This window comes from Choloepus didactylus, chromosome 24 (assembly GCF_015220235.1).
Source record: "Choloepus didactylus isolate mChoDid1 chromosome 24, mChoDid1.pri, whole genome shotgun sequence".
NCBI classification, from domain to species: domain Eukaryota; kingdom Metazoa; phylum Chordata; class Mammalia; order Pilosa; family Megalonychidae; genus Choloepus; species Choloepus didactylus.
The window spans coordinates 17,045,526-17,063,160 of record NC_051330.1 but is presented as its reverse complement, the minus strand read 5'-3'; the positions used below and the strand labels follow the sequence as shown (position 1 = coordinate 17,063,160).

The following is a 17,635-nucleotide window of genomic DNA, read 5'->3' as shown; positions in this document are numbered from 1 at the left end:
TGGGGTCATCTCAGTAGATTGGTCTGCACTCTAAATTTCCACATTCAGGCTATCACCAAGCTCTGTCATTTCTCCTCCACTTACAATGATTCATCGTTCGTTCCTTTTTGTCCTCACGGCTTCTGTTTCAATTCAGGCCCTTGTCATCTCTTGCAAGGATTACTGCAAAAGTCTCTTAATTGATCCCCCCTGTAGCACATTTCTTCAAGTGTGCATCTTCAGGGATCTTTTGAAAATGTAAGCATCATGGAGCATTTGTAGAGTGCTGAGTAAAATCAGTTTGATTCTGGTGAGAGTGAAAGTGACAGGAGGAAGTGCTCCAGAAGTGGACAGAGGTTGGAGAAGAGATGGGCCTTTTCTACTATGCTAAAGCATTGGGTATTTTTTTGCAGGAAAATCCACTAAAAGCTTTAAGCAGGGGTGTGATGTGAAATGTAGAGTGGACACTGATGTAGAGGACAGTAAAACAAGTGGCAAGGAGACCAGCTGGGAGTCTATCTCGGCAATTCTGGCAAACAATAATGATTTCCTAATGGGAATAGAAAAAAAAAAAGGAGGTAGATTTGTAGATACAAAGGAGGTTGAATCAGATGAGACAGAGATGAAGGAGTCAAGGATTACTCTCAGAGTTTTGCTGGCTTTTGGAGGAGGAACAGGCTTCCTGGATTAAGCTATTTCATAGGTTAAAATATTTCTTAGGCAAATGGGGAGAACAGGTGGCTAGATCTTGGAGGAACTCAACATGTGGGCCTGCTGCATGGGAGAGATATTTGGTCAGGTAATCCAGCATAGCCCCCTTGTTTTATTTTAAGTAACCTCATATTAGGGGTTTCTAAGAGTTTTTGCTGTTTTTTTGTTGTCTTGCAAATGTTTCTCTTGATGAGAGATGACAAGTATATTTCACTTATCATGGTAACTCTGATTGATTGGCACTGTCTGTTGGCCTTATCTGGGATGAGATTGATTGGGGATGTCTGCCTTGGGCATGGGTATTGGGAAGTGGCCACTCAAGTGCCACACTCAAGCCTTTTCTACCCTAACGTTTCCTCTGAGGAGGGATAGAAAAGCCGCAGTAATATTGCTAACACCTTCAAAGTATCTGCAGTCCCAGTTGTACCATAGCAGCTAGAAACTAAATTAAGCACCACATACATAATGTGGAAATGTAAGACCCAGCTCACAAAATCTTAAAGCCCAAATAAAGACGGAGAAAGGCTGAAGCTCATGATCTTTATCTGTGAAACAGGGAATTGGTCTTCCTGTGAAACGGGTCTGGGAAGTGAAGGAAAATTTGACTTTGGAAGGATGGTATGTGTCAGGGAGAGCAGACGGTTTAGCAAAATAAAATAGTTCAATGTCTCTCCTTTTCGCTCCAAATGGACTTACCAGTAATAGAGCAAGAAGCAGAAGTTGGGCAGCGAAACCGTGAACTGCAGCCACCTCCAGTGAGGGAGCGCGTAAGCCACCCCGGTCAGCACCAGGAGTCCGAAGGTAAAGGCAGCTTGGTAAAGGATCCCCACTGTCCTCCGGTAGCCCAGTCCCACAAATTCTGTAACTGCGGAAAGAACCCAGGTGGTGAGAACAATGCAATGCAACGACAAGCTGGCTGTCACTGTCCAAACATGGAGAAACTAGAATGCAAACCTCAAAAAAATAATCCAAACCCTAGATTTTTTTTTAAATAGCTCTCTAGAAATTTTAAAATGATCTTTGGGGCTTATTTGTTGTAGTGGGCATTTTTGTTGCATTAATTAGTGCGAAATTTTATAATCCCTCTTTAGATGGAGTGAAAGACCTACCAAGATGAGCAAAAACATTTGAATTATAGAATAATTTCAAGGACAAATGCAATTGCATTTCAGACACACACATGCACAATTTTGATCTCGAGTAATAAGACAGTGCTACTTCAAACCTGAATAAATGAATCAAAAATTGAATTTAGATTGTAGATGATTTTTATCTATATGAACACCTGAATACAATTTGTTCTCTTTCAAGCATTTTCCTTGCAATTGTGTCAATTTGTTTAAATGGTTTGCAAACCTAGCAGTATGCTGGAGCCAGTTAGTACTGGCTTGCAAGAATTGATTTTTAAATTTTCAGGATTTTTGCAAGCTGATCATTAAACCCATTAGTATCTTAAAATCAGTTATGGTGGGAGTGCTTATGCCTTGGCAATCAAACCACACTACAAATCAGGGCTTTTTGCTTTCCAGGAGCTGGTTTTCCAGAATTCCACTCCACATGGTATAATAATAAGCTTTATCCCAACCTTTCACGACAGATGAATGAGATCTATGGTATGTGGAAATAGGGATATTTATTTTTATATCAAATACAAGCAAATAATGGAGTCAGAAACTAGAATACAGGTTATCAGGGGCCTGGGTGAGAATGGGGAGTTAATGCTTAACTGGTACAGAATTTTTATTTGGGGTGATGGAAAAGTTTTAGTAATGGATAGTGGTGATGGTGGCACATACTGTGAATGTAATTAATATCACTGAATTACAAATCTAAGTGTGGTTAAAAGGGGGATATTTTAGGTTGCATAAATGTAAAATAAAAATGAAAAATAGGACTGTACATCACAGTGAACCCTAGTGTAAACTATGAACTACAGTTAATAGTACAATTATAATAATATTCTCTCATCAGTTGTAACAAAGTCACCGCACTAACCCAAGTTGTAAATAGTGTGTGTGGGGGGGTGTTGTCTATGGGAATTCTGTATTTTCTGTATGATTTTTCTGTAAACTTACAACTTCTCATACAAAATTTATATTAAAAAAGCACACACTAGAATTTAAATTTCAGATATTTCACAAACCACAGTTTTTTAATTTAAAGTTTAGTAGACATGTTAAAAATTTCGATTATTTGTAAACCAAATAGAAATGCACTCTAAAAGTATTTCTACAAATTACTGTGAATTCCTCCAAAGTATTTTAAAACAGAGTTAAACCAAATGATGTAAGAGCTCAGTAAATAGAAATGCCTGCCTTTCAAAGTAGCTGAGGTCACGGATGGGTTTTGCGGGAAGTGGAGTGGAAAGAGGTGTCAACGACTTTTCAGAGAGATTGGAGAAGAAGTTAAAGGGAGGAGGCTGAAATTAATTTTGCCTGAAATTTAAATGGACACAATTAAGTCCCACATAGTGTGTGTTCTAGAAACCAAAGTACTGATTGGTTTCTTTCATTGACCAAACATTTATAAGGTACCTCCCACGCTAGGAATAATATTAAGCATCATCTCTTCATCTCACATAATTCCACAAATTAACTTTACCAGGCAAAATAGTAAGGACCCATACCTGGGTTGTCTCAGGTATAATAAGAGGTTTTAATTTTTTTATTTCTCTAGATGATTTCAAAGTTTTCGTTACCTTTTGCATGTTTCCCTATTTGAATGTGGCCTAGGTGAAAGTAAAGAGGAGGTCATTTTTCTAATATTGCTTTAAAAAGGTACAATGAATTAAATATTCTCCTGCACTCTATGAAGCTAAATTCTATGGACCCTAGCTAATAAACAGTGAAATGCCAATTATATTCCTGGTCCTACAATTGACTGGCTGAGTAATGTAGGTAGATTATATTTTCTACTAGGTAGATTCTATTTTCAATTTCCAAAAAATTGTGACTTACCAGACTGGATTTATGCAAAGTGTTATAACCTTTTACAAATAGATCATATTATTCACCATCAAATCTTCTTTATGACTAGGCCTGGTAGGTTAGCTTTTCTCTCTATGTAACACTCCATGATACAGAAAACCAAAATTCTAATATATAAGAATGTAGGTAGCATGATGTTTACCCTTGATTATGTGTTCATTGTTTTATTTTCTTTATAAAAGGAATGCAGAATGAGCTGACCAGAAAGATTTAGAAATTCTTTTGATACAGGGGAAAAAACTGGGTCCATTTTTCTGTGCAGCTACCCACCCCACCCTCCCCCGGCTATACTTCGGCAGCACTGTCCTTTGCGCTCACAGAGGCCAGGCAAGCCTGCTTACTCAGGATGTAGCCTATCAACCAGCCCGCCTTGCTGACCAGTCCTTGGATCACGCGAAAAATTAGCATCCATGTATAGGTTGGGGAAATGGCCATGAGAACTCCAGAGGCAGAGTTTATGAGGATTGTAATTAAGAGGCAGAGCTTACGGCCAAACCTGTAGGTAGAGAAACAAAAGAGAGGGAAGGGAATATTATGAGATTCGTGAAGGTTGTGGATAATTCACCGGAAGTTGGGATAATCTAAAAAACAAAACAAACAAACAAACGAAACAACAGACATTAATTCTGAGCTATGGAAATACAGAAGGCTGGGATTGTTACCTGTTGTGACAGTATTCTGCTTTGGGAAAGCTGATGGAATGCAAAATACCAGAAATGGATTGGCTTTAACCATGGGGGTTTATTAGGTTACAAATTTGCAGTAGTAAGGACATAAAAGTGTCCAAGCTAAGGCATCAACAAGAGGATGCCTTCACTGGAGAAAGGCCCATGGAATCTGAGATTCCTCTGTCACGTGGCCAGGCACGTGGCCGGAGTCTGCTGGGCCTCTCTCAGGGAAGCAGAGAAGCTTCTAGTTTGTTATTTTCTCCAAAATGTCTCTGGGCTTCTGTCTTAGCTTATCTCTCTCAGCAACTGTGTGTTCTTGCTAGTTTCTCCCAGGGCATTTCTCTCTAATTATCTGGGGGTCCTCTCTTAGCTTCTCCAGGGCAATCTCTGGATTTCATCTCTTAGCTTCTCTCCTGGTTCTGGTTTCAATGTCTGTCTCCAAAATGTCTCTGGGCATTTTCTTTCTAAGCATCTCTAAGCTCTCTTCAAAATGTCTCTGCCTTTTATCCTCTCATAGAGGACACCAGTAAACTAAGACCCACCTTGAATGGACAGGGCACATCTCCATGGAAACAACCTAATCAAAAGATCCCACCCACAGTAAGTCTGCACTAACAAGATTGGATTAAAAGAACATGACTTTTGTGGGGGTACATAATAGATTTAAACCAGCATGGATGGTTAGGTTCTTTGTCAACTTGGCTAGGTGATGGTGTCTAGTTGTCTGGTCAAGCAAGCACTAGCTTGATTGTTACTATGAGGATATTTCATGGACTTAAATCATCAGTAAATTGATGGCATCTATGGCTGATGACATCTACAATCATCTGAGGAGATTGCCATTGGCAATGAGAAACATTTTATCCACTTAGTTGAAGGCTTTAAAAGGAGAACTGGTGATTTCAGCAGTGAGAAGAGAGAATTTTCATCTCTACTTCAGCTGGCCAGCTTCTCCTGGGGGATTAGTTGAAAACCTTCAACAGATTTCCCAGCCTGCCCAATGGTGCTTGGATCATGCATCCACACAGTTGGGTGAGTAAAGTTTATAAAACCTCATAATATTTACAGGTATCTCCTGTTGGTTCTGTTTCCCTAAAGAATCCTGACTAATACACCCACAAAGAGAGCCCATGACTTCAGGTCAGTTCACGTCAGGACTTCTCATTATTATTCTGTGTCAGTATAGATTGTAAGCACAAGGAGCTGCATTCATCCCAGAGCTAAAATACTTCTCAGCCCCACACAGAGGAGGGTTTTTAGGGAGTGAATAATTCTTCCAAGCCACCCAATGCTGAATGCCCCAGGGGCCTCTCTAGGTCTCATATGAGTCAGAACCTTTGCACTAACAGCCTCAACCAACTGCCCACTCAAGAGAGTTTTTCTTTTGGAAAAAAAACAAAACTCAATTTTCAGTATTCTCTCCCATTCGTTTTAACCCTGCTTTGGACTCTGCAGTATTTGCATGTTTCCATGGAAACAGTCTTTGGTGTTAGCTCTTCACAGTTTACTATGTCATAGGCCTTTGTTATGGAGTGCCCTAGGAGTAAAGCAGTTTTATTCCAGGGATTTAGATTTCATCAGTTTAGGGACTTGGGTGAGTTGTCTCAGTATCCAGATTAGAGGAAGAAATGGAAACTAGGATTTAATCTTGGCTTTACCACTTCTTATGATGTTGGGCAAGTTACTAAACTGTTCTTAATTTCTTCATCTGGACAATACCTACCTGGCCCAGCTGACAAGAGGATTAAATGAGATCTTGTGCATGAGAACTGGGCATATAGCTTCCATTCCCCTCTCTCTTCCTTTCTCCCTTCTATTTCCTGGTTCTCAGAAAGTTGATTTGGGGATTAGTCTCAGTACTCTTATTGTGAACATTTTCATAAAGTCCTGCTTTTGTTCTAAAAGGCACTGTGCTGGTTTGGATATATTGTGTCCCCCCAAAAACCATATTCTTTAGTGCAATCCTGTGGGGTCAAATTTATTAATCTTTTTGCTTAAGGTATGATCTCTTGATTGAATGTTTTGATGGAGATTTGATCTCACCCATTCAGGGTAGGTCTTGATTAGTTTACTGGAGTCCTTTAAAGGGAGCTCACACTGAGAGCAGAGAGATGAAAATGCCCCTGGATATGCAAAGCTAGGAGCTGACCGAGATACTTGCTGATGCTTAGAGATGCTTGGAGATGCAGACAGAAGGACATTTGGAGATGCTAAGCTAAGAGAAATCCAGAAACATTTTGGAGAAAGCCATTCTGAAATGCAAGCCAGGAGCAAAGGACCAGCAGACTCCAGCCACATGCCTTCCCAGCTGACAGAGGTGTTCCGGATGAAGATATCCTCTTGTGGATGCCTTAGTTTGGACACTTATGGCCTCAGAACTGTAAATTTGTAACCAAATAAACCCCCTTTATAAAAGCCAATCCATTTCTGGTATTTTGCATAATGGCAGCACTAGCTAACTAGAACAGGCACCCAAAGCAGCCATTAGTGAATATTTTTAAAATTCTTCATTGAACCCAATATTTTATTTAATCTTGGTTTACCCGCTCTAATCTGAATAGTAATTAGTGCCCTATGTCGTTAGAATTGCACATTATGGTGGATGGACAATTTTTATTTGTTTCTCTTATTATTAGACATCTTTATTCTAATGCCTATTTCAAATAATAACTATTTGAAAATAATTGATAGCATCATTAATAATTAACTTTGGAATATTAATTGAACTACAATTAATTACAATACATTAAATATATTTTATATATTTAATATGTTTATAAAATATATTTTATAAAATAAAATATATTTTTAATGCATTTATATACTTAATATATAAACAAAATTATTTAATATTTTTAATATGCTATAATATAATATATAATATATAATTAATATAATTATAGTATATAAATGATCTTAAAATTAAAGATCAAGCAGTTCTCTGTAATTAATGGAAACTATTAAATTTTTTTAAATCCCTGTTTTAACTATATCATTTCTTAATTGTGAGTCCATGGTTTCCCATTGTAAATATATAACTCCTTAGCTTTTTATTAAGTGCCTTCTAAAGTCATGTCCCCACATCATTTTTCAGCCTTTCTTCCCACATTCTCCTACCCAAACACCCTTCTTTACCCTCGAAGAGTTTATAATCTGGCTTTATTTATACATCTGCTTAAGTGGTAATTAATTCCTCAGCTCCCACAGTTGATTCAGCCAGATAACAAAGCACCACAGTGATGTTTCCTTGGATGATGAGAAGGAACATCATCATTTGAATTTCAGAGCAGGACACCTTCGGAAAACCAAATCCATGAGGCAGAAAGGCTTCACTGGGAGACAAGAAGTCCCGAAGAAGGACACAGATTTTTCTGGAACCCTATGGTGGCTGCATTAGTGCTTTAGATCAACTTTCGTGCCCTTATACACATGCACAAATAGGGCGAAAGAAGGGGAACAGCCAATGAAACTTTAGATCATTTAGGAAAAAGAAATTGAGATATGTACATAGCCTCTTTGGGAAGAATAATGAGCAGTCGACTTTCCACAGGAGGTTTCCACAATAGGAACAAAATAATGAAGCCATTCAAGCAGGTGGATAATTGACAGGGATTTATAACTCAGGAATGCAGTGTCAGTAGAGAATTTTAACAGGTCTCCTACTCTTTGAGTGGGATGAGAATAATTAACTCATCTATTTAATCTACTGTTTGAAGATCAGTCATGTATTTGCTCACATCCTACCCGACAAGTTCAGTGTTGATGTCTCCACCTTACAGGGGAAGGAGGGAATTGCCAAGAGAGTGAGGAATCCTGCTTGGCAAGATAGTCAGACAGTGGAGCAAGGTCCAGAGACTGGACCTGTTAATATGTCTCTCCAGACTTAATGGGTGATCTCCAAACAAGGCTTCCTCAATTCTATGGTAATGAAAATAACAATGAGCCTTCTTTACCTCACAAGTCACCCACATAAAGTTTTGGGAATAGCCAGAGCAGAGAGTTATGGAAGTGGGGAAATGTTTGAAGGGACCGCCTTTGGGCCAGGCGATTTTGATTTTTACTCTGTTTCCCTCCTGCTGCCCAGCAGGCACAGGCCACTGTGAAAATGCAGATGCCCTGGGGGATGGGATGATATATTAACTCATTGTAATCAATCTTTGACACGTCTGCAAGTTCTACTCCAGTCTGACAATATAATAGAAAATATTCTATTTACATTTGATGTTATACTCATATATTTGGGTTTATCTATATTATAGGTATAGTTGGGGAGGGGTGGGAGGGTGACAAGCATCAAGTATACTTACTTTACCATTTATTTGATACGTATAAATTTATTTACAGATGGATTTAAAACTATTTATAGAGATGGATACATATGTCCATCTTTAATTAAATATATATATGTATATAGCAGATGGATTTTAAAACAATATATGATATATATCCATCTATAATTAATTATACATATATTACAGATGGATTTATAAGCTTTCATCCCACCAATATTATTTATTAGTTGCCCACGCTGACTTCCGTATCTATCTGTTTACTAAGCCAAACACGCATGATCTGATAGATCCATGGCAAAATAAATATCAAAGCAGTTTTGCATTTCAGGTAGGGAGTGGAGCTACTGCTCTATTGTGGTTATTTCTTTCTGCAATATAAAAAAGAAAAGGAAGCCATTTCTGAATGTTTTGCTTGGGATTCTAAATAGCCGTAAATGATAAGATCACACATTTTAGTTTTGCCACTAGACCAATTTCAGTGTCAATGTGCATCATTTATGGCGGGCTTCCTGTGAGTCCAGAGCAGCAGGCTCACATTGAGAGTGAAATGATGTGGTAACGCTTGCTCGGCCACTTACCATCTAATGTGAGAAATACAGCAATGTGCATGATAGCTAAAACTGGAATTGCATCTAACACCTCAATTGAGGATAAAGCAATGAGCAACCCCAAGTTTTGTGATTCAGTTTAACTTTCGGTTCTCAAGATTGGGGTTTTGGTTTTGTGTTTTGAAGTGTGAGCTTTTTTCTTAACTGTGGGGTCTCAAAACCTCTGTTTGCTAAGTCTGCTTCCCGGTTCTGAGATTATGGTGGAAGGCGCTAGAGCAGTGAGTCCTTAGAGACAAGAACATGGTCTTTGGAGCCAGATGCCAGCCTCTGCCCTTTCCCAGTGATGAACCTCACCCCTCTCAGCATTTTTTGACAAATGAACCCTTCCTCACAAGGCTAAAGTTGTCCAAACTATTGAGCACTGGGCCTGGCACATGGAAAACAATCAATAAACAAAAGATTTGATCCACATTAAGTAGTTAACCCTGGTGGCCAAATTATCTAAAGTGCTTATCAAGCATAAAATAATGTTTCTGTTCTTTTCCCTTTTGAGGACTTTGAAAAATATCTAGTTGAGCACCAACAGAGCAAAGATGCCTGTCCATACAGAACTCTCAGCACAGAGAGTTTGGGATTCTAAAGTGATGGATAAATAAAAGCCACAAAGGTATCTTCAACAGCATGAATCCCTGAATAACTTTCCTACTTGAGGACTTGGAACCATGTGAGAATGCCATTTGCTGTGCATTGCACACGGAGACACTTCTCTTCATCTCTTTCCAGAGACACTAACATTACAGAAGTGGACATTTACATCTCTCCATGTAGACGGATTCTGTTGCCATCTCACCAAATTGAATCCTCAGTTTCATACGTATAATTACATGTGGCTACAGGGATTCAGTTCAGGAATCTGGAAATCTGGTAAACTGAGTAAGAACAGAAATGGGAGAATCTACCCCTACTGTGGTCCCTGTATTTGAAAGGGAAGCAGAGGATGGATCTCATCACCAGAATGAATTGGGAATTATAAAAGGAATTAAATCACCTATTACTCTTCCTTGCACCCTAAACATCTATGATAGCCTTCAAGGAAAAATTGCAACCTAAGGCTGAAACATTGCTCTATGACCCCTGGGATTTTGAAAACGAGGATGCTGGTTATTTTTATGAAAGCAGCAGAAAAATATGTAAGATTGTAAAGAAAATTGACATTGAGGCCAAGAAAAGTGTAATCTGTGTAAACTTGGGGAAAGGGTGGTATTTATGCAGGGCAGGTGTATCTGGGTGTTTTCCGAATCTGAGGGATTGTTTGAATCCTACCACGTTTGTGCTTCACCTACCTGTCTGCTATGTAGCCGATACCCACAGAACCGATAAAAAATCCTACGTTCACTCCTGACTGAAACAGGTCCAGCTTCCAGGAGTTGGAACACACGAGGTTAAACTGCCAAAGCGTGTGATGCATTCCAGAAAAGAAAGAAGAGAAAATCCAGTTAGAATCCTGTTCAACACAGCTCAGCCTGGGGCACTCATTAAATATTACTTGAGTTGAACTGATGTGGCTGAATGGCAATAAACCAACTGTTTTCTTGCTGGGTTTATTTTCTTTACACAGCCAGAAGATTTGTTTCTCAAACTGTTTTGCATTTCATCTGGGAGTATGTCATTAAGCTAAACCATAAGGCTGGCTAAATTAGCTGAAATTGGATAATTACTACATTCATAGACATATATATGAGGCATTTTTCCCTTTCTAATTTTAATGCACAGAGGCAAACAGATATGTCAACATGAAGTCAACAAACGCTGCCACTAGGAAGTTGGGCTGTTCAATGTCTCTTTGCTATGAAGTGTCTCTTTAAATGTAGGGGGTTAGGAGTGTCTTATTAAAGACTATGCCTTTTTCTTTTTTTTGCAGTAGGGACAACAGGTGCTGGCCTGAAAGTTGGAAAACGCTTCTAGAGCTAATCTGCTTATTTAGTCTCTGGCCTTGGACAAAACTTTTCTTTGCTTTGAGCCTCAGTTTCCCCATCTCTCTATGAGGGAATGAGGTTCCATGCTTTAAGACCTCTTGAAGTTGTGTGGTGATAAGTATTAGATCCTCCACCTTTGACATAGCTATTTGACCCTTTTGCTCCTTAAAAATAGGCTCCTCTACAGCAACGTCTGTTCATGTAGAATATCTTTGCGTTATCCAGGCTGTCACTTTAAATGAAGCGAGGCAACTGGCTTTCTCAATATTTTCAGAATAATTTGATCTCCCCATTTTGCTTTGCCTTGAATGAAAGGGAGTCTCCAATTTTTTGGTTGTTGTTTTCTCTATGGTTATAGAAATGAAACATCACAATTAACTTTTAATTGTGACTCTATTTTTTTAATAAAATAATAACACCATAGCATCATTGCCAAACCCAAATGGTTTTATATGGACACTCTGAGCAAATTCAAGAGGAAAAAAAATAGCCACCAGGGGAAGAGTACATCATATCAGATGAGTCATCTAAGTTTCCAGGTATCCATGTGCGTGTTGGAAGAACAAAGAAGGAGAGGTATGAGGTTCCAGAAAAAGTCCCTTTCTTAGCATTATTTCCAGGAGTTCTGACATGCTTTTGTTTGTGTCTTACCATGGAAACTTGCATAAACTAGGATTGCTATTGTCAGAATTCAATGGAGTCTAAACCACTCATAAAGCAGGTAAATAAGAAGCTGCATCTTTTCCCTTTGGAAACTAGGATTTTATAAGATACATTGAGTCCAAAGAGCATGTCCCAGCACTGTCCTAAGAACAAGGGCTTACAGGTTTCTTCCTTAAGCAAAGTTCAGCTTTTTGCCTCTTTGTTGTGTAAGTCCTGAGCATCTGTTTCTGTGGGAGCTCACCTCGGTCACGATGGAGGAGCCGGGCGAGTCGTACACCCAGCCATGCTGACAGGGGGCGAGCGGCAGGAGGCTCCTGTTGACCTCCAGTCCGGCCAGCGGGTCGACGCAGCCCAGCGCGCTCTGGTTCCAGTCCACCTCGTACCTCCTGCACTGGCGGGCGAAGGCTCCACCCGCGTCCCCGTGGCCGGGCACCGTGTAGTTCAGCTCCTCTCCCAGGCTCCAGCCACACCGCTGGCTCAGCTCGGCCACCCCGGGGCTCAGGCAGCGGTGGTCCGGGGTGAACCCCAGGAAGACGATGCCCACGTAGATAGGGGTGAAGGCCGCCGAGAGCAGAGCTAAGAGGAAAAATGTTTGTTTCTGGAAAAAGTGAAAATCCCCTATATGCTCTAAAATGTCATCCACAGTTGGCATTCTTCCTGGAGGCAGGAAAAGTCCAGCTGCTTTCCCCTGAGTTAGTCTAAATGTTGCTGACAGCGGTGGTGGCAAGGCCAGCGCAACTCTTGACCAAAGTCAAAGAGTGGGAGTTAGTCAGTTCGCTCTAGAAATTGACTAGCCTTTGGTCCAAACCTTTCCTTTGCCAGGCTGTCTTCAAACTGGCACTTCTCCAGTGAGTGTGCTTCACGCAGCTTTTCTGAAATGCTAGAGCAAGTTCACAGGGCTCCATGCAGCGTTTGTTGTAACATCCTTCGCCACAAGTTTGTCGCTACCTCATACCAGCACGACAAGCAGTCCTTTCTCTGCACCACAACTGGGTCAGTAACCTGAGTGCTTTCACGGATCAAGGACCTGTTAATCTTTCTTTAGTAAACCAAGTGTCCAGGAACTTAATATATTCATATCTCATCCACCCTGCCAACCTTTCCTTTCAGTCCTGGAGAGAATGTACACGCATTTGGCTCTGCTTGCCCAGTGGGGTGAGAATCATGGTCTTGGGTCAGAACTTTTGTCTGAATTCAAAGTGGTTTGCAAATACTATTGCTGAGCTTGCTCCACAAAAAACAGCAAGTGTACTTGGGATACATGCTGTGCCTGCTGCTTTGATCTTTCCCGGATTTTATAATTCTGCTTCTTAAAAACGTTTACTTCAATTTGTCATCTTACCTTTCAACCCTGAAATGTGCTTTGCCTTGATCCATTTGTGGGGAAATAAAGTGTTCACCACACATATAGGTCAAGTGTAAATGCATTCAGGGGTGTCTTTTTTTCCTGGATATTTCTGTTTGTGGTCAAGATTGTCTTTAGGATGGTGATACATGCATCCAAATGCAGGAGACATGCGCAATCTGTCTTTCCTGTTGGAATAAAGGATCTTTGATGCATTGTGAAGCTGCCAAATAGAGAGTGACCTGTTGATTCTTCTACATGATAAATACCAGAAATATACTCCAATTTGTTTTCCTGCTGTCTTCTTTCTTCTCTTTCTCCTTCTCCTCACCATCCCCCCTCCTCCTGTTTCTCCTCCTCCTCCTCCTTCTTTTCTTTCTGTTGAATAGTCATTGGGCATGATAGCATGGTTCTAAAGCACTGACCTATATGAGCCTTTCTCCCTACTGCAGTGCAAGCTTCTTGTTTTCTTAAAAAAAGCAAGAAGCAGGGTGCCTGTCAGGGTCCCCATTATGTCTTTGTCTGGCTCACAGAGATGTTCTGCTAGGGAGGTGACAGATTAGGAAGACCTCTGCCACCGTTGGCCCCATTTTGATGTAAGTGAGTGGGCTCAGACCCTATAGAACCAAGAGATTTGGGGAGTATTTCTGGTTACAAACATTATAGTTGCAAAGCTCATCCATGTCATTATGCCCACTGACTATTCAATAGAAAAAAATGAAATAAGAAAAGAAAACTGGATTGAATTTTTGGTTGTGCTGTGGCTGTCCATTGCCAATGGTAGGCTGCTGTGAACAGGGGTCTCGGCTTCTGATTTAATTTCACAGACTGAAAACGCCCAGTCCCTGGAAAGCTTTGGCTCGTTTGGTAGCCATCTCAGATAACAGGAAGGATTTACAGAAAGATGAGTCTGAGAATCTGGAGAGACATTCCAGTTCTCTAGTTGAGGGAGCTCTCTGGATGCAGAGATATTTTTAAGATAAAAATGAAAAATAAAAGTTGTTAATAAAATAAAGAGCAAATAAATATGCCAGTCAGCAAAAAGAAATGGCAAAGTCAAGCACTAAAAATATACTCTTAACTTCTGCTTCTGGGAAGATGGAGAAGATGTATTTTTCCATGTTCTTCTGGTGAAATGCAAGTAAATACCTTGGAAATTGCATATAAAACAAACATAAGACTCTGGAAGGTGGAGAAGGAAGGCATACTGGCTAGGGAACTTGGGACCCAAAGAATGACATGATGGTGTGTCCTTGGTTTTCTTTCAGCCTCACATAACCCAGACAAGATACTGGAGAAGCCAGCAACCCAGAAACTCTATAGGCACAGACATAAAACCCCCAACAAAAACCTTCTCTCCCTAGTCAAAGTACTAAAAAAACCCAGCCTAACAAGGCAGAACATTTTTAGAAAATAGCCACTCTACTGTAGCCAAATAATGACAGAATATATTGTGATCCCACCTCACCCACACCAATAAAGTATGTGTGGGGAGCCTAGATGTCCATCCTTTCCAGGCTATAATAAGATGCCCCAATGCCCCTTCTGTTGTCAGAGAAGATCCATTAGGGTACCAGATTTTTCATTCCTGCTAGATGGCAAGGTAAACCCCCCTCCCAGTGATGTCAGATACTATGTGGACAGCCTGGACATCCACTCCCATCCAGCAGGGAGGTGGCACCCCTTCCCCTCCTTGCTGGAGTGGTGTCAGAAGAACCGCTAGTGAGGGGTCAGAACTTCCACCACTGCTCAACACTGATGAGGCCATGTTCCTCTCCTTTCCCTGTGGGGTCAGTGGAGGTCATACAGAGGGCAGTTATGAGGCAGTCCTACCCTTCCCAGCCAGGAAGGTATCAGTGGACATCTAGTGGGAGCTAAAACTCCCACCCCACGCAGCAGGAACTAGATGCTTCCCCCGGGTGTCAACAAAACCCAAATGGGGAACTTCAACTTATCCTCTCACATGGAAGTAATGAGATGCAGCCTCCACCCCTGTTGAAGCAGTGACAGAGGAAGACAGCTAAAACAGAGGATTTAAATAATACCCAGAGTCCCATTAACTAATACTCAAAACGTCTAACTTTTAGCTGAAAATCACTTATCTGAAGCTTCATGAAAAGAGACAATCAATAGATGGTGACATGGAGGTGACAGAGATATCAGAGTTACCTGACAAAAATTTTAAAGCAGTCACCTAAAAATGATTCAGTAATTATGAACACATTTGAAATAAAAGAAAAAATAGAAAATCACATCAAAGAGATAAAAAGTAAAGAAGAACTAAGTGGAAGTTTTAGAACTGAAAAATACAATAGCAGGAGTTAAAAATTCAATAAATGAGTTCAACAGAATGGTGGGACAAAGGAAAGTATTGTAGTTTGCTAATGCTGCTGGAATGCAAAACACCAGAGATGGATTGGCTTTTATAAAGGGGGTTTATTTGGTTACACGGTTATAGTCTTAAGGCCATAAAGTGTCCAAGGTAACACATCAGCAATCAGGTACTTTCACTGGAGGATGGCCAATGGTGTCCAGAAAACCTCTGTTAGCTGGGAAGGCACGTGGCTAGTGTCTGCTCCAAAGTTCTGGTTTCAAAATGATTTTCTCTCAGGACATTCCTCTCTAGGCTTCAGCTCCTCAAATGCCATTCTTAGGTGCTCTTGGGATGTTTGTCCTCTCTTAGCTTCTCCAGAGCAAAAGTCTGCTTTCAAAGGTCATCTACAAAATGTCTCTGTAAACTGAAACTCCTCTCTCAGTTCCTGTGCATTCTTCAAAGTGTCCCTTTTGGCTGCAGCTCCTCTTCAAAATGTCACTCTCAGCTGCACTGGGTTCCCTCTGTTTTTCAGCTCATTTATAGGGCTCCAGTGATTTAACTCAGACCCACCCTGAATGGGTGGGGTAACACCTCCATGGAAAATATCCAACCAGTCATCACCCACAGTTGGGTGGAGCACATCTCCACAGAAACACTCAAAGAATTACAATCTTATCAACACTGATATGTCTGCCCACACAAGATTACATCAAAGATAATGGTGTTTTGGGGGGCATAACACATTCAACCTGGCACATTCCACTCCCTGGACCCCAAAATGACATGATCTTTCTATATACAAAATACAGTCATCCCACAGCAATATCACAAAAATTTAAATCATTTCAGAAACAATAGTTAAGAACAAGATCCCATTAAATCAGTTACAGTTGTGGTCTGTCCAAAAGCAAAATTCCCCTCTGACCGTGGACCTATAAACTTAGAACAAGTTATATGCTTCCAATATACAAAGGAGGGACATTCATAGGATAAACATTCTCATTGCTCTAAGGAGAAATTGAAAAGGAAAACAGGGTTCACAGGATCAAAACAGTTCCTAAAACCTGCAGGACAAACTCCATTAGATTTCAAAGTCTGAGAGTCATTTACAGAATGATGTTGAATCCTTGGGTCTTGAGAGAGCAGGAGTCTAACCTTCCTAAGGGCCTTTGTGGCAGCCCTTTTGTCTCCAAATGTTGGGGTGAGTGCTTCAACATATCTGCACACTGGGGAGACCACCTTCTCGGCCCCACCCTCCTCAAACATTGGGGCAACACCTGGATTCTCTTCCATATCTGGGGCACATGCTCAACCTCTTCAAAACAATGGGGTGGCAGCCAGGTTCTCCCCAGTCCCCTGGGAATGTGCTCCATCCTCTTTGAGGCCTGAGGTGGCAACACATTTCCTGAACATCGAGGTGGAAGGCCCACCCTCGACCTCTGGGTCAAGCTCACTCTTTCCATGCCTGTAGGCCACTCTGTTTTCCCAGCCTTGCAGATCTTGTATGCTGAAGACTACAAAATATTGATTAAAGAAATCAAAGAAGAGCTAAATAAATGGAGAGCATACCATATTCATGGATTGGAAGACTCAACATAATAAAGATGTCAATTCTACCCAAAATGATAGGCACATTTATCATAATTCCTATCAAATTCCATAAGGTTTTCTGTAGATATAGGCAAGACTACTCTAAAATTTACAGGGAAAATCAGAGCAATAAGAACAGCTAAAACAACTTTGAAAGAGAAGAATAAATTGAGATGAGTCAGTCTACCAGATTTCCAGAATTAGTCTACAGCTTTGCTAATCAAGACGGGTATTGGTGGAGGGAGAGACACGTATGTCAATGGAATGGAATAGACCCACACAAATATGCCCAACTTATTTTTGACAAAGCTGCAAGGACAATTCAGTGGAAGAAAGATAGCATTTTCAATAAATGATATTGGATAAATTGGACATCCATAGGGGGAAAAAAACTACAACCTATGCCTCATACCCCATACAAACATTAATTCAAAATGGATCATGGACTCAAATACCAAATGCAAAACCATAAAACTTATACAAAAATCATAGGAAAAAATCTTGGGGATCTAAGGCTAGACAAAAAGTTCTTAGACTTGACACAAAAAGCATGCCCCATAAA

The 17,635-nt window shown here is 40.4% G+C and overlaps 1 protein-coding gene across 1 annotated transcript in view; it reads right to left on the bottom strand.

Moving 5' to 3' along the window:
• Nucleotides 1–12,801, bottom strand: part of SLC22A2 (solute carrier family 22 member 2) — a 32,433-nt gene extending 19,632 nt beyond the window's left edge. Inside the window, exons 1-4 of the mRNA XM_037817691.1 lie at nt 12,066–12,801; nt 10,529–10,632; nt 4,019–4,173; nt 1,387–1,555 (exon numbers count right to left, since the gene is read on the bottom strand). Coding sequence (XP_037673619.1) covers nt 1,387–1,555; nt 4,019–4,173; nt 10,529–10,632; nt 12,066–12,476 — 839 coding nt within the window. The 5' untranslated portion in view covers nt 12,477–12,801. The remainder of the gene's footprint in view (nt 1–1,386; nt 1,556–4,018; nt 4,174–10,528; nt 10,633–12,065) is intronic.
• Between the last annotated feature and the right edge of the window lie 4,834 nt (nt 12,802–17,635).